The 23,827-nt window shown below is 39.1% G+C and overlaps 3 protein-coding genes across 7 annotated transcripts in view; 2 read left to right on the top strand and 1 right to left on the bottom strand.

Annotated features, from left to right (window-relative positions):
* The window catches only part of LOC124149414 (cell death abnormality protein 1-like), a 25,130-nt gene extending 10,538 nt beyond the window's left edge, over positions 1 to 14,592 (bottom strand). Inside the window, exons 1-8 of one of the 4 annotated variants that reach the window (XM_048399998.1) lie at positions 14,460 to 14,592; positions 13,588 to 13,651; positions 11,972 to 12,538; positions 9,902 to 10,558; positions 1,816 to 1,868; positions 1,222 to 1,279; positions 824 to 899; positions 625 to 656 (exon numbers count right to left, since the gene is read on the bottom strand). In XM_048399998.1, coding sequence (XP_048255955.1) covers positions 625 to 656; positions 824 to 899; positions 1,222 to 1,279; positions 1,816 to 1,868; positions 9,902 to 10,558; positions 11,972 to 12,538; positions 13,588 to 13,651; positions 14,460 to 14,462 — 1,510 coding nt within the window. In that variant the 5' untranslated portion in view covers positions 14,463 to 14,592. Of the gene's footprint in view, positions 1 to 624; positions 657 to 823; positions 900 to 1,221; positions 1,280 to 1,815; positions 1,869 to 9,901; positions 10,559 to 11,971; positions 12,539 to 13,587; positions 13,652 to 13,917; positions 14,052 to 14,459 lie in introns of those variants that run through there. The other 3 variants (XM_048399999.1, XM_046520985.2, XM_046520986.2) reach the window with 3 other exon arrangements.
* LOC124149425 (cell death abnormality protein 1-like) overlaps positions 14,375 to 23,827 on the top strand; it is a 22,487-nt gene continuing 13,034 nt past the window's right edge. The window contains exon 1 of the mRNA XM_048400005.1: positions 14,375 to 14,510. The gene's annotated coding sequence lies outside the window, so the exon portion shown is untranslated. The remainder of the gene's footprint in view (positions 14,511 to 23,827) is intronic.
* The window catches only part of LOC124149423 (multiple epidermal growth factor-like domains protein 10), a 7,067-nt gene continuing 2,216 nt past the window's right edge, over positions 18,977 to 23,827 (top strand). Inside the window, exons 1-3 of one of the 2 annotated variants that reach the window (XM_046521007.2) lie at positions 18,977 to 19,179; positions 21,622 to 21,736; positions 23,243 to 23,812. In XM_046521007.2, the coding sequence (XP_046376963.1) occupies positions 21,682 to 21,736; positions 23,243 to 23,812 (625 nt within the window). In that variant the 5' untranslated portion in view covers positions 18,977 to 19,179; positions 21,622 to 21,681. The remainder of the gene's footprint in view (positions 19,180 to 21,621; positions 21,737 to 23,242; positions 23,813 to 23,827) is intronic. The other variant, XM_046521008.2, reaches the window with a different exon arrangement.

The following is a 23,827-nucleotide window of genomic DNA, read 5'->3' as shown; positions in this document are numbered from 1 at the left end:
TTACCAATATTGTGGAACCGAATGCATATGGGTATGGTGCTGACAAACTTAAACATATAATCAGAGTGAATCCAAAATTTGTACCCACGAGCATAGACTTAGGGTTGCAACTTAACGATTCACAGAGCGTTTTGGTGATATGCTACATGTATACCACCTCAATCAATGAATACTTTCAAATTAGATCGTTTATGAGTGAGTGAGTGAGTTGGGTTTAACGCCGCTTTTAATAGTATTCCAGATATATCACGGTGTGTTTGCTTAATGTTGGAGGAAAGCCCGAAGGGATGCAGGTCTCAGGCGTTTACCACTTCAGTCAAACCCACGAGCACGGGTATGGTGCTGACAAACCTAGAAACATAATCGGGGCGAACCGGGATTCGAACCCACAGTCATAGGTTTCTGGCCTGCCCAGGGGACGCAACTCTGCACAGCAAATCGTGGCGCCTTAGACAACTGGGCCACCTGTGTCCACAGATCTTTTATGTCAATTTGTCTTGTTCTTCCCGGAAAATACTTAACATATATAAATTCATGTGAAACGCTCAAAAGATTACGTTACAAATGTCACTGCCAGCTTTCTATGAAAAAAAGTTACAAAAGTTATTGAGAATTAATACATACCAGATGAGATGCACGGCAAATGCTTACGTTTCCTGAAAACGAAATGATTTACACATTAAACATAACTTATAATATGACAGGAAAAAGAAAACGTGAAAATCATACAATAAAAACAATCATTAGAGAAACAACTTAGATGAAACTTTGAAGAAATACAGCTCCAGGGTCTTTTAGTCATCAAATGCGAAAAACAACATACCATATCAATACTGCAGCTATAACTATAACTATAACTATAGCTGCAACTATTCCAACCGCTAGCTCTGTCTTCCAAGCTAAAACATGCAATATGATTAACAGAATGTTATAATGTTATCATGATTTATGGGGTTATATAATTTTGAAATATATGTCTAATGCAGCACCTTAATAATGAAACACAATATAATAGATAAATACAACATGACTATATGTTTCTGAAAAGAGCAATGCCCTTGTTATCAAAAGAAAAGACGTTCGAATGTATGACAAGTCGTGTATGTTTTCTAATTACACATTGAGGGTCGACCAAATAATGTCACCTCCTGATATATATCAACTTGTTCTCGTCGCTACATGGCTGGAAAAATCCTGATGCGACGTTAAATGTTTACTCACCTCCTGAATCGCCCGCCTCTGTCCCAGTGGCCTGTGTCACATTTTGGGGAAGACTGATCTGTTAGGTACGTAACAAACGCATCAAACATATGACGTGGTATGATGTTTGAGTACATTTTAACAGCAGAATATTAGTAGTTTTATCAGCACACATAAATATTATATATTTCTATATGACAGAGGACTTCGTAACTACATCTAAAAAGTTTCATGGTAAACATCTTTCTTGAAAGAGTTTTAGTGATGCAATGCATATCATCGTGTGTTTCGCGCTTCAGGAGAACGGGCAGATAGATGAGAGCGGGGGATAAGGTTGAAGTTTAAGCATCGACATTACATATCAGAACTAAGAAAGATTCTCCAAAAGCCACGAATAGACTGCTTACTATGGAAGCCTTTGAGAGCCATTTGAGGTGGGTTTTTTTATATTATTATAATAATCTTGAAATTTCAACTTAGTATCTTGGAATTTCAACTTAGTATCTTGAAATTTCAACTTTGTATCTCGAAATTACAACTTTGTGTCTTTAAATTTCAAGATAGTATCGAAAAAAATACAAATACAAATGGCCCTTAAAGGCTTCCGTAGCTTACCGACACACCAGTCTGTGTTTCCGGTGAGGCAGTCGCTGGAGGCGTCACAGCTTCTGTTAAAAAGTCTCATTGGCAATAACTAAGCCGTATACATTATTCACATAATTAAAAGATAACTGTTCATGCAGGTTAATATACAAAATATATATTCAACACAAGATTTTCTTACATATGTATTATTAATTGATGGTATGTGTGTGGCATCTGACAATCAAAGTTCTCACAACTGAACAACCTATTGAATGTGACACATCTTTTCGTAAGATAGCTCCACTAATTTATTTCGGTTACAACCCGAAATTGTTTGGAATCATCACAAATTGTTGAAATTTTAGTTCCGAAATCAGGTACAGGCTATTTCAGTCATTTGTATCTCACATGTGCATTTGATGATATTGACCAGTCTGGCTTTACTTAAACGTGCTCGAAACTTAAAATTACAACATGTCCTTTCTGCATTTGATATCTAAGTTTTGTCTATATTGTAAAATGGGTGTGAAATACGATTTTTGTTTAGAAAAAGACGAGACGTAGTGCAGTTTCAAATCCTGGTATACAAGATTACAATTTTGTGCGCAGTAGAATTGAGCATGTGACGACGGGAACCTGTTAAATCAGTTAGCTATATATGTTAATGATTCTTTGTTGCTGAACGCCCAACTCATCAATATTCCAGGCATATGACGACAGTCTGTAAATAATCGATTCTGATCAGATAATCCAGTAATTGTTAATATGTGCAACCATCAACACCGTTTGGACACGATGACACACGATCAACCAAGTGATCGAGCCTGACCACACGATCCACGATCTGAACGCAAATCAGAAATTGTTAAAATAAAGTACCAAAATAACATCTCATTTTCAGATGCAAAGAAACTATCTCAACCAGACAAAAGCTCCCTCCACTGTAACTTACTCTGCTGTGGTCAGTCGATCTGTCTCAACTACATCTATCACGTGTCAGACTGATTTAACATGGGTAAATTCAGATCTGCCTGTTAAAATCATTTCATTTATTAAGCCCTCATCAGCATATTCAGAAACCCAAACTATGAATCTTACTGTGGAGCAGAATGAATCAGCTACTGTGGTTCAGGCTGAGCCAATTACTGTCACAATAGAAGATGCTCACATGTCAAAGAAACAAAGGAAAAAACTCACTAGACAAATTAAAACTAGGACACTTTCTCCTTCGGACCTTACTGTACATAACTCGTTTGGTTCTTTAGACATGGAGGTTACTCCATCACAGGACAGAGGAAGGAGTGTTTCTTCTTCTCGTTCACGCGGTAGGTCTCCAATTGAACCACCATAACTCGCCAGATGAATTTGATCCAATGGAATTGCAGACGACTAATGAGATACACTTATTAGTTCAAGATTATAAAATCGTCTGCATCATGTCTCCAAGAGACATATCTTAAACATACAGATACATTTGACCTGAGGTGGTATAATTGTCATCATTCATTTTCTCCTCCGGGTGACAAAGAGACTGGAGGCTCTATTTTAGTCAGACAGGACGTCATACATAGCGCTGTTCATCTGAATACTAACCTTCAAGCTGTTGCTATCCGCCTTACCTTGAACGTTGCATCTACTTTGTGCTCTTTATATATACCACCTTCATATGCACTTCTAAAATCTGATCTTCAGAATCTACATGATCAGCTCCCTAAGCCCTGCATCATCATGGGCGATTTAAATGGGCATAACCCTCTATGGGGAAGTACAATTACAAACATTATACACCTCAGGTGTTTTCAGTGGTACCTTATCCTGACTGTAAGACCCTTAGTTAGTCCATCATTCTGAAAGCCAGGGGCGGCTTTGAATTTACTCAGGGAAATGTGGGGTTAAACGGGCTAACATACAGACATCGGGTCTGTTTTACCATAAAGACCCCGACTGGGTCTGTTTTCAATATAGACCTACAAGTTTTCTTTAAGGCAAACAAAATGCCACTGATAATGCAAAAAGAATAAAAAACGGCACATAGCTTTTTATTTGTCACAATTTTACAGCATGTTTACACACTGATATTGAAAACGAGAGAGATTTGTTTTCCGCGCGTCTCTGCAGCTTCCTTATTCCCGATTGCTGGATTTGAGACCACTTCAGCGCCATCGGTACCGGTCTGTTCGTTTTTTTCCGCCGTTCCTTGACCAACCTTATTGGGAGCAATGGAGACTGTCGCAGCACTGTTCGTACCAGTCTCTGCTTTCCACGCCTTCGCCAATGGTTCATCATTTGAACTCCCGTAAATAATATCAGAAACTGCAGGCTGCATTGCCGTGTTAGTCCTCTTATACAGGCGCACAGCTGAACTGCGGTGACCTGCAAAAATCATTAAAACTGCAGCGTGAAATATTTTCGGCAACAGTTAAATTAATAATATCACACTTTTCAATTTTATTCTAAAAGAGAAGTATATTTCTCCAACTCAGAAAAAAACGGAGTAAATTGCTATCTAGAGACGGGGTGATGGAAGTCTGTTTTAACTCCGTTTTCAACAGTCCTTCAATCACTTCACAACGGCCAGTTTCCGGCATCTGCAACACTGATGTTGGTATGTAATGCCGCAAATCCTGCAGGCAACAGTTTGAACTGACAATCCAATGTTTGTACTGCAGGATTTGAACCTAGCTACCTCAATGCATTAGTTAGATATACTGTACACAGTACCAAACGTGTTATGACTATTCTTTACAGATTAACGCTACATCTGTATACATTGCTTGCTTAACTTATAGATATAGGCTTGTTAGGTTTTTTTCGAATACTTACCAGTTTGTTCACATGTAATCTGTTTATCTACTCCTGCGTCATAAAGCCTCGTGGCAGTGGATACCCTCAGCGAGTGGTTCGTTCTCTTGCCGGAGAATCCTGCTTCTTCGCATATCTTCTTCACGGTGGTTTTCAGCGTGTTGTGCCCAATGGGTGATGTAGTAAACCAACAGTCTGGGGTGGGAGCTTTGGACGGGGCCAGGTAGAAAGCGTCCGTCTTTCGGGTTCTTGGGACTGAAATGGGAATGAAACAAGGTTTCAGAACAACAGTAAAGTTTACCGCCAAGTATTTCAACGAGCTCGTTTTGGTATATCGTTACATAGAAGGTATCTTATGTACTTTAAGAATTTACTCACCCCATGACGTGTATTTCTCCTATAGCTTGACGTAGCAGCGGGCAGGATCGATATTTTCAAACACTTTGACAGTCTTCGGTTCAACTTTTCGATGTTTCAAACATCTTGGGTTAGTTTTTGAAACATCCTCGCAGTACTGCATGTAGCGTTTCTTGGTAACTGGATCGATGAATGGTCTAGTTATTTGGGGCTTCTCGCGCAAACGTAGACTTCTATGTTCAGCACCTCCACGGGGAGCAAAATGTCTTTTGCAACTGAGCCGGATTCGTATCCCCGAGAATCCCCCGTTCCCACAAAATATTTTCTTCTGCTGCGGTTATTGGTTCTGCTGGATTTCAGTTGCAGGACCCATAGCTGGCGGCGGATAACTTTTTCATTACTGCGTCTAGTGCGGCTGTGTCCTGAGAAAAAGCCTCACTCGTAAACAAATCGACTTGTCGCGCATTCATTCTAAAAAAACTCTGAATCCCACAAAAAGCTGCATAAACACTCAGGGACTGATAGTTTTAACCATTTTCTTTGCGAATTTCAAAAAACAAACCTTTGGAAAGCCTGGTTTAGGTAAAAGTCTGACATGTCAAGCAGCGCACTTCTTAAACACTGTTTTGGAAGATCTACATTTTCAACAATGAGACGTTGCAATCGTTCTCTCTGCCATTTAACACACAGTGATGCGGCCCACGCATTCCTGTACTTATTTTTGAGGGGTACAGAGTCTTTCAACTCGCCTTGCAGCTCCTCAAAGCTAATTGGTGGTAGAAAACGAAAATTATTGTCTTTCGCGTCCAGATCATGGGAAAGCTTACTTTGCGTAAGAAAAATGTCATCACCCGAGTCCATTCTCATGAGTCTGAGAGGCAACCTCACACTGCAAACAACAGCGACCATGTGCAAGGGACTCTCCCCACGGTCTTTATTTCCACCCCGACCCCCCCTCAGGTCTGAATCCAGGCACAAAGACCTCACCTCGTACCTAATCCTTTAGATAAGGGGAAAGTCATTGAAGATTTTGCATCTGATATAACGTATGTATATTTAATGACGACTCAAGCACTTATTTAGATCCAGGAACTTATTCTGCACTTGATCTGTCCCTCACAGATTCAGATATTTACAATGAATTTGAATGGTCCGTACATGACGACCTTTGTGGAAGTGATCACTTCCCTACCATGCCTACTGTTCTAAGAGCTGTAAAAACCGGATGATGACCCACCTTCATCGGGGTGGAATTTTACAAAGGCAAATTGGTCTTTGTTTGAATTATTATGTACGAACAAATAAAGCCTGACAATTTCAGAAATGTACCAGATCCCATACAATTGTTTTTGGCTCCACTTAATAATATTGCTGACCAAACAGTTCCTAAGTCCTTTGCAAATCCTCATATTCGTAAACTATGGTTTCATAGCGACTGCAAACAAGCAAGAAAGTATAGGAAGAAAGCGGAAAAGCATTTCTGCAAACACTCTACTGTTCATAATTTGAATAATGTTAAAATTACAAGTGCCAAAGCAGGACGTGCTTATACGCAAAATAAGCGCCAGTCTTGGATGAACTATGTCTCCAATAATAATTCACGGACACCCATACCCAGGTATGGAACATGGTTAAAAAGGCAAAGGTTCCAAATCGTCTGTACACCATCTTATACACGGTGACAAATTTATAACTGATTAAATTAATATTGCAAATAAACTTGGCGAAACTCTTGCCAAAAATTCTTCATCATCAAATTATGTTCCTGAATTTCAGAGATATCAGAAACATCAGGAAAAGAAAAAAGTTATTTTTGATTCTGATAACGGTGAAGATAATAAGAGGTATTTTCCATACATGAACTACATACTGCACTTGAGCAAGCTCATGATACTGCCGCAGGGGATGATAATATCCACTATCAGTTGTTGAAGCATTTGCCTGAATCGTGTCGTGAGGCACTTTTTGATATTTTTGACGAAATATGGACGTCGGGAAATTTTCCTCCTCCTTAGCATAATGCCTTTGTAGTCCCCATATCAAAACCTGGCCGGTATCATATAGATCCCTCTAATTACCGCTCTATATCTTTAACCAGTTGCGTTTACAAAACCATTGAACGAATGGTGTACAATAGATTAGTTTGGTATTTGGAAACCAATAATCTAATTACAAATATTCAATGTGGTTTCTGCAAAAATCGAAGTACTATAGATCATTTAGTACGACTAGAATCCTTTGTCAAGAATGCTATTATAAGCAAGCAACATGTAGTGTCAGTTTTCTTTGATCTTGAGAAGGCCTACGATAATACCTGGAAGCATGGCATTCTAAAGGATTTACATGATTTTGGCTTGAGAGGTCGTTAACCCCATTTTATATCACAATTTGTATCAGACAGACAATTTCAAGTCCGAGCAGGTTCCACCCTGTCTGACCATTTTGTCTGTTACATTATTCAGTATAAAAAAAAATGACTTTCAAAGGTTTTAAGTGATTCAGTAGATGGATCACTTTTCGTGGATGACTTTAATGTTTCTTGTCGTGGAAAAAATATGCATACAATAGAGAGGCAGTTACAAATCTATCTCAATAAAATTCTAAAATGGTCCCTTGAAAATGGGTTTAAATTTTCTACTTCAAAAACTAATTGCATACATTTCTGCAGAAAATATAAGCCGCATAAGGACCCTGAACTGTATTTAAATGGTACCCCTATCAAAGTTGTGAAAGAGGCTTAGCTCTTGGGACTTATTTTCGATAGCCATTTAACTTTTTTACCACATATTAAATACCTTAAAGCTAAATGCCCGAAGGCACTTGATTTGTTGTTTCTAATTCTAGTGGGGAGGAGATCAGACAACACTCTTGCTCTTGTACAGGTCCCTGATCCGTTCAAAACTTGATTACAGCTCAATCGTCTATGATGGAGCCTGTGAAAGTAGACTACAAAAATTAGATACTATCCATCACCAAGGCCTGAGGCTTTGCCTTGGAGCTTTCAGAACATCTCCTATTCACAACCATCCCTCAAGCAACGCCGTCTAAAATTATCATTACAATATATCACAAACTTATCTTCTAATAAATCAAATCCAGCTTTAGACTGTGTTTTTCATCCTCTTTATGAAGAATTCTACAAAAAGTCATGACTTTTTCCACCATTTGGAATAAGCTCATATTTCTGCTGTTAAAAGATAACTGTTCATTTTTTACGGCCAAAGCATTTGAATATATAAATAAACAATCAAAACATAAATTATTATATTTTCAGACTCACTTTCATGCCTTCAGGCAATTAAAAATCTATCTTGTGAACATCCACTTTTAATCAAAATTGTTAAATTTTTTAATGAAGTTGCTACTGGCCAATACGACATCATTTTTTGCTGGTTACCGAGCCATTGTGGAATCACTGCTAACACAATGGCTGATGCAGCAGCTAAAGCAGCACTCAACAAATCTGTGACACCACATCTGCTTCCATACAGCGATTATAAAGCTGTAATAAAATATTACATCAGAGATCTAATGCAGAAGAAGTGGGACACCCAAGTAGGTATTAATAAATTACATGTTATAAAACCAACTATCGGTTACACCTACTTGGGTTGTCAGTCCAGATTTGAAGAGGTCATTTTACGACGATGTCGTATTGGCCACAGCAGATATACGAATGAATATTTACTTAAAGGTGAGGATCCACCGTTTCGTGATAAGTCTAGTTATTTTACTGTCCCTTGTTGATCGGTTTTTATAGTTTGCATGTATTATGTATATAACCTTTGAAAGTCACGATATGGCCGAAATATTGCCGATGTGACTTAACATCTTAACTCACTCACTCACTCCAATTATCCATAGGCAGCATGACATGATTAGAAAATTACTTGTTAGAGATTTGGATTGGTTATTTGTTTTTATCTTGAAGGTAAAGGCACCTGATATTTAGCCCACGTGCCTTGCAGACGTAACCAAATAGCCTGCCCCTTTACTAATTACAGAATAGTGTTTAAGTGCTCAAGTACCATGTGTTCTGCATAACAGGCAGCCATACCCCATTTCTTTCTGTGTCCAATCATGGTTATACGTTTGTACTAGTTAAAACCGGGTTTATACAGCACATATTTCAAATTCGCTGGGTATTAAAATTCCCTCATTTTGGGTTTAAATGTGTACTTTATATTTTCCTGTTTACCCGACTTTCAGCACACCTCAGGTAGGATATTATATGTTTCCGGTGGTAGAAAGGATGTGATAATTCGCTTTGGTTATACAATTTATGATCATTAAGGTAAATACTTGCTGGTGTTGTGTGCTTACTTATGCACCTGTGCATCAACTGTAGCATCAATAATGTGTACATATTCTTTAATAAATTGCTTTCTATAAGTATTATCATCACAATTCACATAGCGCTTGGATTATTGTTAATTCGTGTAAATATGTTTTACAAGCCAGCCTCTTTCTGCCTGCAGTGTCAAGGTGACAATATATCGATGCATATATATTAGGATTGTGTTATAGGTGTCTGCTAGACCGTGCAATCAGGATTTACAACCTGAAACCAAGAACTTCATTGCAATATTATATTATTACTATTGTGTCATCTTTGACTGGAGTATTTTGCGCAGGTTGCAAACTTGCCCATTCGTTTCCATGAGACAAAATCTTATCGTGACAGTGGTCATTTAACAGGTCTTAAACACGTATGTAGAATTCAGAACTGGCTATAACTTCATGTGTGAGATCTTTCAAATATTAACTTCCTCGAGTATATTGGACGCTTCTACAGTCTGGCGAAAATCAAATGAACTTGTCTCTAAAAACATGTATCCAAAGTCTTTCATCTTAGTCCAGAGAGCCTAACAATCATGTTTGAATAAATTGGTATAGTGTGCGTATGTTTGAACGAAAACGAGTACTAAATACATTATGAATGAAACGCTTTACTTACGTTCGGGTCCAGGTTTTTCAACTATGCATTCTCCGTCAGCCTGATGACACGTAGTGCAATTAACGAGGCATCTTTCTTCACAACTGCTTCCTGTAAATCCATCCTTACAGCCGGTACAGAGCACGTTTCCATGTATGGATATTGAACAGTGTGATTTGTAACAGTTTGTTGGACAGTCATGAGAACACATTACTCCATACTTTCCCAAAGTACATCCTGTCATGCACGTACCATTCCAACGGTGACAAAACTTATCAAGGCAGAATTCACTGCAGTCTTTACAGTGGTTACCGAAGGTAACGTTACTGCAAAGAAAACAGTATCCACTGTTAATATAGCAGATTTTGCTCTGGCAATGATCACTGCATGTATACTCACATTTAGGACCACGATATCCATGTCTACAGCTATGGCAACCTCCATCAGTAGGATCACAGTAAGTTTTGTTAACTGTACCAGTCCCACAATTGTCTCCACATGTCTTATTACATTGTCCGTTTGGCCCATTGTAGTAGCCCTGCTCACAAAAACGGTTGCATTTTGAGTCAATATATATGCCTCTACACTTTGGACAGTTTATTTCACACCGTTTGCCTGTATTCCGTCGGCAGCAGGGACACTTGCCATCCACCTCCTTGACGTCACAGTCAGATAAATCTGCAATGAAAGAAGGGTGAAATAAGAATTCCACTTTTAATACTCTAATGAATTTTCAAGCTCCAAAACGTAAAGCAATGTGCAATAAACAACTAAAATGATGGTAAATCGGGTGTTTGTTTGATACAGAGCTTTTAAAATTACGGTGTTAGTGATGATATATATTTTTATATCCGGGCGCTGAGGTTAAGCTAGATGTATAGTCATCATGTTATAATAACCAAACCTACACTAATTGATATATTGTTTCCTTTGGGTTTTTTAAAATATATTGCTTACAACATTTTGGTTTATGTACATAATAAAAATTAGTCAAATATATATGCAGCCTTAAGGTAGGTAGATACATACATCTTTTCAATTGAACCTTTTTTTTGTCTTTGCGCATCATTGACAATTTAATAAATCTAAGAATAACTTTTAGTGATGTTATGATTTGTTGTGTATGCCTGTAGTAGCATATGATGATTCCGATACTCAGTGTGTACTTAGTTGTTTTAATGCTAATACGTTTCCATTCTCCATTTTCTGATTCTTCTAGAACAGAGTTCAGTTATTTCAATCTGACGTGTATTGATGAAATAAAGAGCTAGAGGTTTAGTGCTGAAATATTGTTAAAGACGGCGTAAAACCATACTCACTCATTTACTCACTTTATTTCTATTTTAAAGATCTTTAATTTATTAAGCACCTTTTGGAGGCATTTGAGGTAAAAGATTGTTAGTCATTTTGGAATTATTCTTTAGCCACTATAGAAATGTCACACTACATTTAAGACTACTATTCTACTAGAACCTTATTTATTAGTGTAAATTTACATAAGTTTAGAACAGCTCTTTCTCGATTTTGTTGTGGCTCACATGATCTATTTATTGAAACAGGCAGATATGAAGGTATTGCAAGAGAACATAGACTTTGTATGATTTGTAAAACTGATTGTATTGAAGATGAATACTAGTTTCACTTTTTATGTGTATGTCCAGTGTATAAAGATTTAAATATCTAATTAAAACAACTATTTCTATCGCAACCCAAACGGTAACAAATTTTCTAAATTAATGACTTGTGATTTTACAGAAACTATTAGAAAATTATCAATGTTCATTTATCATGCTATGAAACTAAGAAAAGGTATGAATTTGTAACACGCCCCAGACAATGTACTATAGGTCTTTGGCCCCATAAGTACCATGAATAAAGATTGATTAAATAGATATATACGGTAAAGATGTTTACATACGCCAATGGCATCAATAATGACGCATTACCGGCGCATTACTGATAAGCAGGCCATAACATTATATTGATTTATTATACCATGTAAGATCTTTAGGTCATTTACGAATTAACAGTTTGTTATTATCACAGTAATGGGTAAATGGAGGTTCACTAAATATCAACTATCGGTGTTACCTCTTTTTCTTCTTGTGTCAGAATGTGCCATCTCCTCTAAACTTGGTTCCTCACAGCCAGCACCTTTCCATCCTTTCTGACAGCCAATTGAGCACTCGAAACTGCCATCTTGTGACATCGCACAAGTGTTGTTGAGACAATGTTGACCGCAATTGTTCTCACAGAACAATCCCCAGTAGCCTGTTTCACATGATTGGCACAGTCCATTGCGGTCACAGGTTGAGTTATAACATGTGGTGTTGCACTTTGCAGTACAATCGGGGCCATGCCAATGCTCCTTACATCCAAGTCTACAATATCCATCCATCTGGTTGCAGACCTTGTTCACACATGTTGAAGGACATTGCTGATCACATGGTTCACTAAAAAAGCCTCCTCGGCAACCACTGAAACAACTGGATGTGTTTCGGGAACAAGCCGGCTTCTTGAAGACTCCATTGCGGCAATTGGTCGGACACGGCAGTGAACAGTTGTCGCCGTGATATCCTGCTTGGCAGCCATAGTCGTCACACAATCCAACCTCGTTGCACGTGTTGAAACAGTTCAGGCAACTTCCCGCTATATCTGCTAATACAGTGATTTTTAGCGTTATGTTTAAAATTGTTTGAAAGAGATACCAAAACACGGATCGGTGATGAAAAGGAGTTTTATTTCTACAATGACTAGAGAATACCAGTACTCGATTCATTTAAATCAATGAAAAATATACCAATTACTCTAACATATCTATTTGTTTATGGGAAACATCTCTACACAGAAATGTATGATTTATAAATTGTGCACTATTTATCCTCTGTTGACGTAAAAATATGCCATATATGCCATAAACGCATTGGCCACAATATACTGCGTTAGTGGTTTCAATTTTCAAATCAAATTGCAAGAGAATACTCGATGTGCATATGGTTCAAAGAAAACTATTATGAAGGACCCTCACATATCTAATTGGTATCTAGAAATGTATGTCGTTAAATATGAAATTTAGCAATATTCTGCAGACGTACCAACATGCTTTTAAAATGCCTAAATGTTCTAACAAATAACCACATAGGCCACAGTTTACAGCGTTAGTACACGTTCACATTCACATCAGACCCGTGAATATCCGGGATAGAATAGGTCTTCAGCAACCCATGCTTGCCGTAAAAGGCGACTAGCTTGTTGTAAGAGGCTGCTAACGGGATCGGGTGGTCAGGCTCGCTGACTTGGTTGATGCATGTCATCGTTTCATAATTGTGAAGATCAATGCTCATGATGCCAATCACTGGGTTGTCACGATTTGCAATTAATTCATGAAACCAAATATACACTATTAAATCAAATTATAGCAAAGTGTAGTAGTTCTGTAGTGACTTAATTACTTTTACTCATATTACCTATTCTGTCGTGGTCGCTGACGCACTTTGTTTCAGGTTCAGTAGAACAATATTCAATATGTGATAACAAATCCACAACCCTAAACCACTGACGGTAAATCCACTGCTTAGAACATGTCTGCATGTGGAGCAATCTCATCTTTATGAACATGATAAAACTATACGCGTGTCAGCTGTTACTTGGGGGACGTGTCGCTTTTGTGACTATGTGTTAAACTAAATATAATCGGTTGTACTCACAGGAAACAGTGCTCAATCCAACAACAATAACAAGAAGTGCATGATGTGCCATGGCGTCACAATTCTGAAACATATGCAAACCATGGCGTCACAATTCTGAAACATATGCAAACATGTTCACAAACGAAGTATTAGTGTATCAATATTATCATGTCAGTGACACTTGGAACCAGGACGAGATATCGAGGAGGCGTGCGTAAAATAACCCTCAAAGAGGTAAGCAGTGTGAACTGAAACAACACACGCTATAACCTCACCCCTGATACGTGACGAAATATCCAGGAGCATATTGTCACGTCGAAAAACAATAACGATGCGTATAACATTTACCTTTGCAAGAGCCGATTTGACTCTCATATGATCTTCCCTTGATGATATGGCCACACAGTATTATGTAATCCTATTCAGGGGATTCTGGTAATCCTATTCTTGAGTAATCAGTTACATTCTTCTCAGCGCACTTCTACAAGCCCTAAATAACCGCGCAACAACTGATCATCCCTTCTTTGGAAAGGCTTTACGCCCACTATCATACGACGAGTTATGAACACTTCTTTGTCAAAGTGAAATATTTCCTTGTGGTGCAAAGTATGCCTTGGATTGGGCTGTCACATGCACATTGCAATAGACCGATCCAGCATGTTGGCGCATGCGTCAGTTTGAGTCGATCAGAAGGCCGGGCGCGCTTTGTGGATTTGTCAGACTTACTTTCGGGTCAAACGATACCCGACAAGCGACGTGGCTACGGTTTGTGCTATTTTCACTCGTGATATTCATTACGTGTCGCTGGGATTAGATGTGTACCTTTACCCAAACCTACAGGGTCGGGAGAAAAATGTTTGAGGCTGATCAAGATGTGTAGTAGGCCTCACCATCAGTTAAATGTCGCCACCATCTTCCACGGGACCCACGTCTGCTCGAAGGTGAGAATTTGCACGAATTTTCGCACTTTTGCACTTATGCACGAAATCGAAATCCGGTTCGATTATCGATCAGATCGTCCTGACTGGGCGCCACCATTTTGTGTGAAGCAAACGCAAGTGATACGAGAGGTGGAATCTGATTGGTCCATAGGAGGGGCTTAGAACACTCTCCTACCCAGAGTTCCATGCGGCCGGTAGCCAGCTAGCATAGTACCTCTGCCACAGGCCAGCGCCATGTGACGATTCGTCACATCTTTCACAGCCCATTCAAGATATTGCATATGCTTTTCATCCGTTTCATGTTTGACAAGTCTACACATTTTCATAAACAAATGTCAAAGAATGGTTAACTTTCATTGAGAAAGTATGCAAATACTTAAAAATCTACTTGTTTTTGCGTAGTTATCCTATGTTTGCATTGGTTGTACGGCTCCACGTGCTGTCATCGAAGCCCAACGGAGAGCTAGCGACACGGTCACTTTGATGCATAAATATATATTGTCATACAACTCACTGTCGCAGTTGTAGTAGCATATCTATATAGTTATGCAAAACAATATGTAAAGCGCCCCCAAATACTTGCATTAGTCGGTTCTATACTGATTTCTGAAAAAGCGCGTTTGTTTACAAACAAGAGAAAAGTCTGGTCACGTGATATGCAAATTAGCCTGTGGCAGTGGTGTTATGCTGAGTCACCACTGCGACGGAGTGTGGGCTTAGAAGAGACATAACTGGTAATAGCCATTGGTGGCGCTACGATCGAGCCCAGTAAATCGAGCCTAGTTTGGCAAGGGGGGGGGGGGGGGGGGGGGCTGGACTTTGAAAGTTAGTTAACTCTATTGCCTCGGGAAGATGAGAAATATAATCTTTGTCAATGGTTTTCGTTCCACAAAATCTTTCAATTTAATTCATATAAGGTCCCTATTAAATCATGCTTTGACTATTTCACCATTTCTATGAAGAGACAGGACCCATACAGTAATGACTTACCTGATCCTATTCCTGTGACATGGAATAATCCCTTCAAGGTTGGAAAGAAAAGGAAACTTTCGTGAGAAGGAAGTTAATTACTGAAATATTTTGACAGATTGAAATTAACAAAATTAGTTGATATAAGAAAATTATTGGTTTAGAATTGTTTGCAACATAAGTTATTCACTGGTGGAATCTAGTGGAAGCTAACTGGTATACATTTTAGTGAAACTATATAAGTGTTAAAAACGATTATAATTGTCCAGTTATTTTAATTAATTGTCTGGAAATAATAGCAAGTTTTTTTATGAACTCAGAGCAACATGGTCAACTAATGTAATAAATTATGATCTAAACAAGTTATTAATAATTATTCCAACCAGTTGTTTAATGTGATGCCGTATATAAGTAAGATAAATATGATTTAATTGCACTAACTAACAAACACTAAATGTTTGATGGTACAACATCCACCTGGTATATAACCTAACTTGTTGGCTCTTTCTATAGGACATAATATTATTTAAAAATTCTTTTTAAGTAATATCATTTAAAAAAAATATTTTTAAATAATATAGTTTTAAAAAGATAGTGTTGAAAGTGATTACCAGTATCATAACGCATGATACTTATTTCAAGATACAAAGAATTTGTAAAAACAAAGGCACTATCTTGTCACACCCTGATCAGGCATTATCCAGAGTGCCTGATCAATTCTGATACAGAATAAATTATATAATTCTTAATACATTTCATATATAACTGTGAATATTGAAATGTATTTAACCACAAATGTAATTCTTTACTTTGACCTGAGGAGATTGTCAAAATTTGATATTTGAGCAAGAGCTAGTGTTTATTAAGGATGTTGGTTATTTACCTATTGTTCAAGTTTTGGTTATGATTATGTTGAGAATGAGCTTTATATCTACTTCACAGTGATTTTGCTTGCTTCAGGACATTTTTAAGTGGGGTTTTTATCTTTTGATATGACTTTACTAAATTTTAAAAGAATTTGAGGACATTATAGATGACAATCAGTCTGTATCTCAGAAAAGGAACTGGTCTGAATCCCTGTTTGTGTGTATTTTTATTATTTAAGAAAAAAATCATGTTCACACCAGTATTTGTGAAGCATACTTGGGATGTATGTTTAAATATCTAATGAACTCCAGGTGACCAGATACCTGATATTTGCATCTAAATGTATGTTGTTTCATGCATAAGTAGTACTTGTCACTTCACATGTGATTTGTAAAATGAAATATATATTATTTAGTGTTATGTCCTATAGGCATGTGGTTTCTGGAGCAATAAAAGAATTATTTCTTCTTACTAAGTAACAGTCATGATGTCGACAGGTAATTTTGTTGATCAAAGCTTTGAACTTATGACATATTTAAGTCTTTGGATGGCATTAAGAAGTGATTAAGGAAGAGAATTTAAGGAGGGTGGTGTTCCTCATAGTTAAGAAGTTGACATCCATAAATTCTCTTCCTTATGAGATATTTGTTGTACTTAATTTACATGTTTAGTTGTTAACAGTAATAATTCTTGGATTCATGACAAGTCTTTAGATTAAAAAAGATCATATATGAATTTTAATTTGTGTTGTATATTTTATCAATGCAAGTTAATTGATGGGAAGTACTGCGGACCCTTTTACAGATACTTTTACCATCGCAGGTTTCCTTTTTCTGGAACATCTCCTCTTTGGTCTAGTGGTAGAGCGTCCGCCCGGAGAGCGGAAGGTCTTGGGTTCGATCCCCGGCCGCGTCATACCAAAAGACGTTAAAAGATGGTACTTGTTGTTACCTGTCTGGCGCTCGGCATTAAGAGGCTAAAACAAGCTCGGCTTGTCAGTATACTGTGTCTGAGGGGGTATTCATGTTAAACTGCGGCATTGTATCTCAGTGGGCTAGCACTATAAATCGGCATCAGTCCGGGCTAGTACAAGCAGCCACACACACACACACACACACACACACACACACACACACACACGTACATGCACGTTGCTATATAATTGCAATAATCTTGGACGCGACGTTAAACCCACATGCACCTCACCTCACCTTTTCTGGAACATGGATCCGATTGATTTGCCATAACCATGGCAGTTAAAGGTGCTCATTTTATCTTGGATCCTCTCAATGTTTTCAACTGTAACAGTTCTAACATCCACGTACCTAAATACTGGCAGTTTATTGAGACCCACTAACTCTATGCCTTTCAGGTTATATTGGTTTTCCTAAGAGCACCAGACAAAAAACGCGAGCAATGTAACTGTTGACAATCTATTTATAGATATCCACATGATTTGTAACATGTTCTTGTGTTTACGGTTTCCAGTACTTTCGAAGTACTTAAATTACGATGTAAAGTAAAAACAAATTATAGTTACCACGCCCTTGGATTAATAATACATTATTGAAATGCTGTAAATTGACAATATAATATGTTCTGCTTCACATGAGTGCTTCGAAGTCGTGCACGCTTCTAACTTTCAGCCATGGTGACGTCCTCATTGACCGATACACCATTACATCGGACTTGTGACTCATTCTCAATTCCCATATGCGATTTGACAACTAAAATAGAACCCAAAACAGATCATATATAACTCTCTTTAGATATTGTTGACACACGACTGGTAACAAAGCATTCTAAGCCAAATTCATCGCCCGCGTGTTCAAGTTTCGCCGGCTGTGACGCCATAGCAAAAAAGCCAGCGGTTGTCCCGCCTAACGCCTAAGACGACGACGGCAGCTTGTGGGCGGGGCTTATCGGTCGGGACTGGATCGGTCTATTGCTGTCTATCAGACCGTGTCTTGTACAGTTTCATGAATATGTGTTACGTGGACCTCATCTGAGTGCGTCATATTTAGATAAAATTCTGTCTTGTGTTTCCTTGTTCCTGAATCTGACACTCGTGAATAGTGTGCGGGCTCGTGTGCAGGATTGCACGTAGAACATTTTAGATCCCTGTTAAAAAACCTCCTACCTCAAATATGATATGTTATCTCAGTGGGCTGGCAATGTGAAAACCGGCATTAGTCCGGAGGGATACAAGCAGGCACACACACGTGCATGCATGCATGTCGCTATGTTAGTGCAATAATCTTGAAAGCGACATTAAACACGATTTCACCTCACCTCACCTAACCCTACCCCACCCCACCCCACCCCACCCCACCTCACTTCACCTCACCCCCTCCTCAACTCACTCCACCCCACCCCACCCCACCCCACCCCACCCAACCCCACCCAATCTCACCTCACCCCACCTCACCTCACCTCACCTCACCTCCCTCACCTCACCTCACCTCACCTCACACCACCTCACCTCACACCACCTCACCTCACCACCTCACACCACACCACCCCACACCGCCCATCCCACCCCAACTCACCAAGTAACCATGAAGTGTTATCTATTCCTATAACATGTGACCACAGAACATGCTTGATATAGAGCTGACAGCTATTTTTAAATTGCATTACTATCAGTATGTACAGATCTTTTGGAATGACATCAGCGATGAGCGTGTGTTCATAAATAGTCCGCATTGACCAAATCTTCATAGTCACCATTAACAGATCAAAATTATACGTACCCACGTGTAGTTGGTGCAGGACTAATCTCATGTGCATAACATGGTCACAGTGATACTACTCCTTGTACCGTTACTCGCAGGTAGGTCATACTTTCATTATCTAGAGGTATCAATCCAACCTACTTGTTACACAATTGTTAACCCGTGATCAGTTGAAATATGTTTCTGTTGTATGTCATGTCATGCTACATTTCTAGGCGATCAGGTAGGTCATGCGTCCATTGTCTTCGCCATTTCTGAGTGATACCTGAGTGATTGAGTGAGTGAGTGACTAGGCGATACCTGAGTGAGGAGTGTTTGTTTGTCTGTTTGTTGTTTAACGCCGCACTCAGCAATATTTCAGCTATATGACTGCGGTCTGTAAATAATCCAGTCTGGACCAGACACTTCAGTGACTGACATCATGAGCATCGATCCACGCAATTGGGATTGATGACATGCATCAACCGAGCCAGCGAGCCTGACCACACGATCCCGTTAGTAGCCTCTTACGACGAGCGTAGTCACTTTTTACGGCATGCATGGGTTGCTGAAGACCTGTTCTACCCCGAATCTTCACGGGAAGTGAGTGACTGGGTGAGTGAGTGAGTGAGTGAGGAGTGTAGCTATATTCCATCAATATCAAAACTAGGACATCAAGAATTGGCTTCAGACATTGTAAACATTTAGGATTTTAAACCTGGACCCCAGAAGCCCAGGTGAGGTAACTTCTATCATATAACACGAGAAATGAGTTATTGTCTATAAGCCTCATGCCTTACAGTTTATACAGCTGTGGTTTCCACGTGGACATCCCCTTATGTTAACACCAGGTGTTGATAGGAAATGAAATTGTTTGTATAAATAAGAGTACCTCTATCGTTTTAAGTTCAGGTTATGATTGCTTATCCTTATTTATCGTTTTAAACATTTTCCTCCAGATGGTATTCGTCCCCCATCACTCTGATCTTGCAGTCCATTATCGTACTAAATATTCCAGGTTTTATATGCCATATCAGTCTCAGACAGGTTTTATCACCATATCGACCTCAGAAAGGGTTTATCCAACATATCAACCTCAGTCAGGTTTTATCCACTATATCAACCTCAGACAGGTTTTATCAAACTCATAAATCCTAGACAGGGTTTCTCCAACATCAACATCAGACAGGGTTTATCAACACTATCAACATCAGACAAGTTTTATCCACTATATCAACCTCAGACAGGTTTTATCAAACATATCAATCTCAGACAGGGTTTATCTGCCATATTAATCTCAGACAGGTTTTATCCACCATTTCAACCTCAGACAGGATTTAACCACCATATCAACCTCAGACAGGGTTTATCCAACATATCAATCTCAGACAGGTTTTATCCAACATATCAACCTCAGACAGGGTTTATCAAACATATCAACCTCAGACAGGGTTCATCTGCCATATCAATCTCAGACAGGTTTTATCCAACATATCAACCTCAGACAGGATTTAACCACCATATCAACCTCAGACAGGGTTTATCCAACATATCAATCTCAGATACATGTAGGTTTTATCCAACATATCAACTTCAGACAGGTTTATCAAACATATCAACCTCAGACAGGATTTAACCACCATATCAACCTCAGACAGGGTTTATCCAACATATCAACCTCAGACAGGGTTTATCCAACATATCAATCTCAGATACATGTAGGTTTTATCCAACATATCAACTTCAGACAGGTTTATCAAACATATCAACCTCAGACAGGATTTAACCACCATATCAACCTCAGACAGGGTTTATCCAACATATCAACCTCAGACAGGGTTTATCAAACATATCAATCTCAGATACATGTAGGTTTTATCCACCATTTCAACCTCAGACAGGATTTAACCACCATATCAACCTCAGACAGGGTTTATCCAACATATCAATCTCAGACAGGTTTTATCCAACATATCAACTTCAGACAGGTTTATCAAACATATCAACCTCAGACAGGATTTAACCACCATATCAACCTCAGACAGGGTTTATCCAACATATCAACCTCAGACAGGGTTTATCCACCATGCCAACCTCAGACAGGATTTAACCACCATATAAACCTCAGACAGGGTTAATCCAACATATCAATCTAAGACAGGTTTTATCCAACATATCAACCTCAGACAGGGTTTATCAAACATATCAACCTCAGACAGGGTTTATCCAACATATTAATCTCAGACAGGTTTTATCCAACATATCAACCTCAGACAGGATTTAACCACCATATCAACCTCAGACAGTGTTTATCCAACATATCAACCTCAGACAGGGTTTATCCAACATATCAACCTCAGAGAGATATAACCACTATATCAACCTCAGACAGGGTTTATCCAACATATCAACCCCAAACAAGGTTTTATTCAACATATCAACCGCAGACAGGTTTTATTCTTCATAACTCTTTTAACCCGTGTCAAAGCATATGATCGCCCGATAAGTCACCATACACACACATTCTTATCATTCAATTTTTCACAACTGTGATCGCACAGGCACACAGCCATAAATCTCCGATACAACTGTGTGCACAATGCTTCGTCCGTATACCTGAGATGGCAGGTAGCTCTCCGGTCACAGTCATAGTCATTGTATTACCTTTCCTCACAGGTAAGTCATAGTTTCCACATCCGTTGTATTAATACAGGACTCATTTCAAGTGTGTTAATGAGCGTGACCATCGGTGGATATACACGACACAACAGGTGACAGGTATATGACTGCACCAGTTAGCTGTTATTGACTATGTAAGCTTAGAACATGTTACAGCATGCGACGTAATTTATCTTGTAGTGTAAATAATGACTTTGTCACCTGCAAGAAATAAGTTTCATACACCGAGGCGATGCAATGAACGTTTCCAATAAGTTAGTGTTTCATGTAGGCGTTTCTGTAAATAATCATGGTAGTCCTACTAGAAAAGAAGGTGACCTTGACCTTTAGTATCATATTCATACCTGCAGTGGTGTCTAAAGTTACTTCGGTGAAAATACAAAATAAACTTAATTAAACGAAAGTATTTCTCTTGTTTATTTCCGTATTGTATTCATATTTTCTGAAAAAGAATGTACAGTCGGACCACGGTATCTCGAACCTAGCGGGACAGTGAGGGGAACTTCGAGATATCCGGACATTCGAAATTTCGAGGCTGGGACAGCGAGATGGATCAAGTAACAGTACTGTAGGTCCACAACAATTCGATTACATAAACGAGAAATTAAGAACATAAATCGTGTAGGCGATGACAAGTTGAAATGTATTTCACAGTCAATTATCGTGGGGGAACGGGTGGCCCTGTCGTCTAAGGCGCCGCAATTCGCTGTGCAGAGTTGCATCCCTTGGACACGCCGGAAACCTATGATTGTGGGTTCGAATCCCGGTTCGCCCCGATTATCTTTCCAGGTTTGTCAGCACCATACCCGTGCTCGTGGGTTTCACCGAAGTGGCAAAAGTCTCAGACCTGCAACACCGGCTTTCCTCCCACATTAAGCCGTGATATAACTGGAATACTGTTAAAAGCAGCGTTTAACCCAACACACTCACTCACTCACTCAAAGACAATGATCAATAACAATAACAAAGAAATATATAGGAGAAACGCTCACCGCTATGTGAAATTATTATTATTGCGCTTGTCAAACCTATTAATGTGGCAAATATAAAGGTATAAAACAATTTTTGTAAGCCAAAATTGGGACCGAGTTCGAGATAGCGCTGTGTATGTCACATTTATATGTATATATGTCCATAGTGAGATGGTGGGGACCGGAGAATAGGTTCGAGATATCGCTACATTCGAGATAACGGGATTCGACTGTACATTGAAAGCAGTTTAATACATATTGTTTATAATATTGTTTATTATTACTGTTTATTACAATAATATATATATTCACTACCCGGATTCACACTCGGCTAATTATCTCTATACAGTAAACTACGGTTATAACGAATTCTGTGGATCGATGCTCATGATGTCAATCACAGGATTGTCTGGTTCAAACACAATTATTTATAGACCGCCATCATATAGATGTATTGCTGAGTGCGGCTTTAAGAAACAAACAAACAAACAAACAAACAAACAAACTCTAAGGACTTGACGTTTTCCCACAGGAACCGTTCTTGGATCAGCCTGTGGGCCACACTGTTACTTTTGTAAACCAACCGGGTCCTGCACGCTCTGTAACAGCGGCTGGTACGGATCTGGATGCAAGACCCGGTGTCCACTAACCTGCCCCGGGAGCTGTCACAAAACCACCGGCTTCTGCAAGTCCTGCCTGGAAGGAACTTACGGGAACCTCTGTCAAGAGAAATGCTCTCCGAACTGCAGTGGCGGCAGACTGTGCAACCGCAGGGATGGGGACTGTACTGAAGGATGCCAGCAGGGTTTCCATGGTAGCAGATGCACTGTGAAGTGTGGACACTGTGTAGATGGTGATTGTGAAAGACTTTCAGGCAGCTGTGCCGCAGGATGTACTGATGGATGGACAGGACACAAATGCAGTGTAGAGTGCATGCCAAGGTGTATCAAATGCACTACGCCCAATGCTTGTGTGTTGTGTGAGGGAGACCTCCTTGGACCATTTTGTGATATAACGAGGAACATGACGGCTATAGAAACTACGATACTACCTTCTCCACCTGCTAACAGACAACCTTTGAATAATTCAGACATTGCTCAAAGTAAGTGTGAATCTC

The sequence above is a fragment of the Haliotis rufescens genome, unplaced genomic scaffold (assembly GCF_023055435.1).
Source record: "Haliotis rufescens isolate VD_foot unplaced genomic scaffold, xgHalRufe1.0.p SCAF_2, whole genome shotgun sequence".
Classification (NCBI taxonomy): Eukaryota; Metazoa; Mollusca; class Gastropoda; order Lepetellida; family Haliotidae; genus Haliotis; species Haliotis rufescens.
Note: the sequence above shows the minus strand (reverse complement) of the source record. Positions and strands in the feature narration are given on the sequence as shown.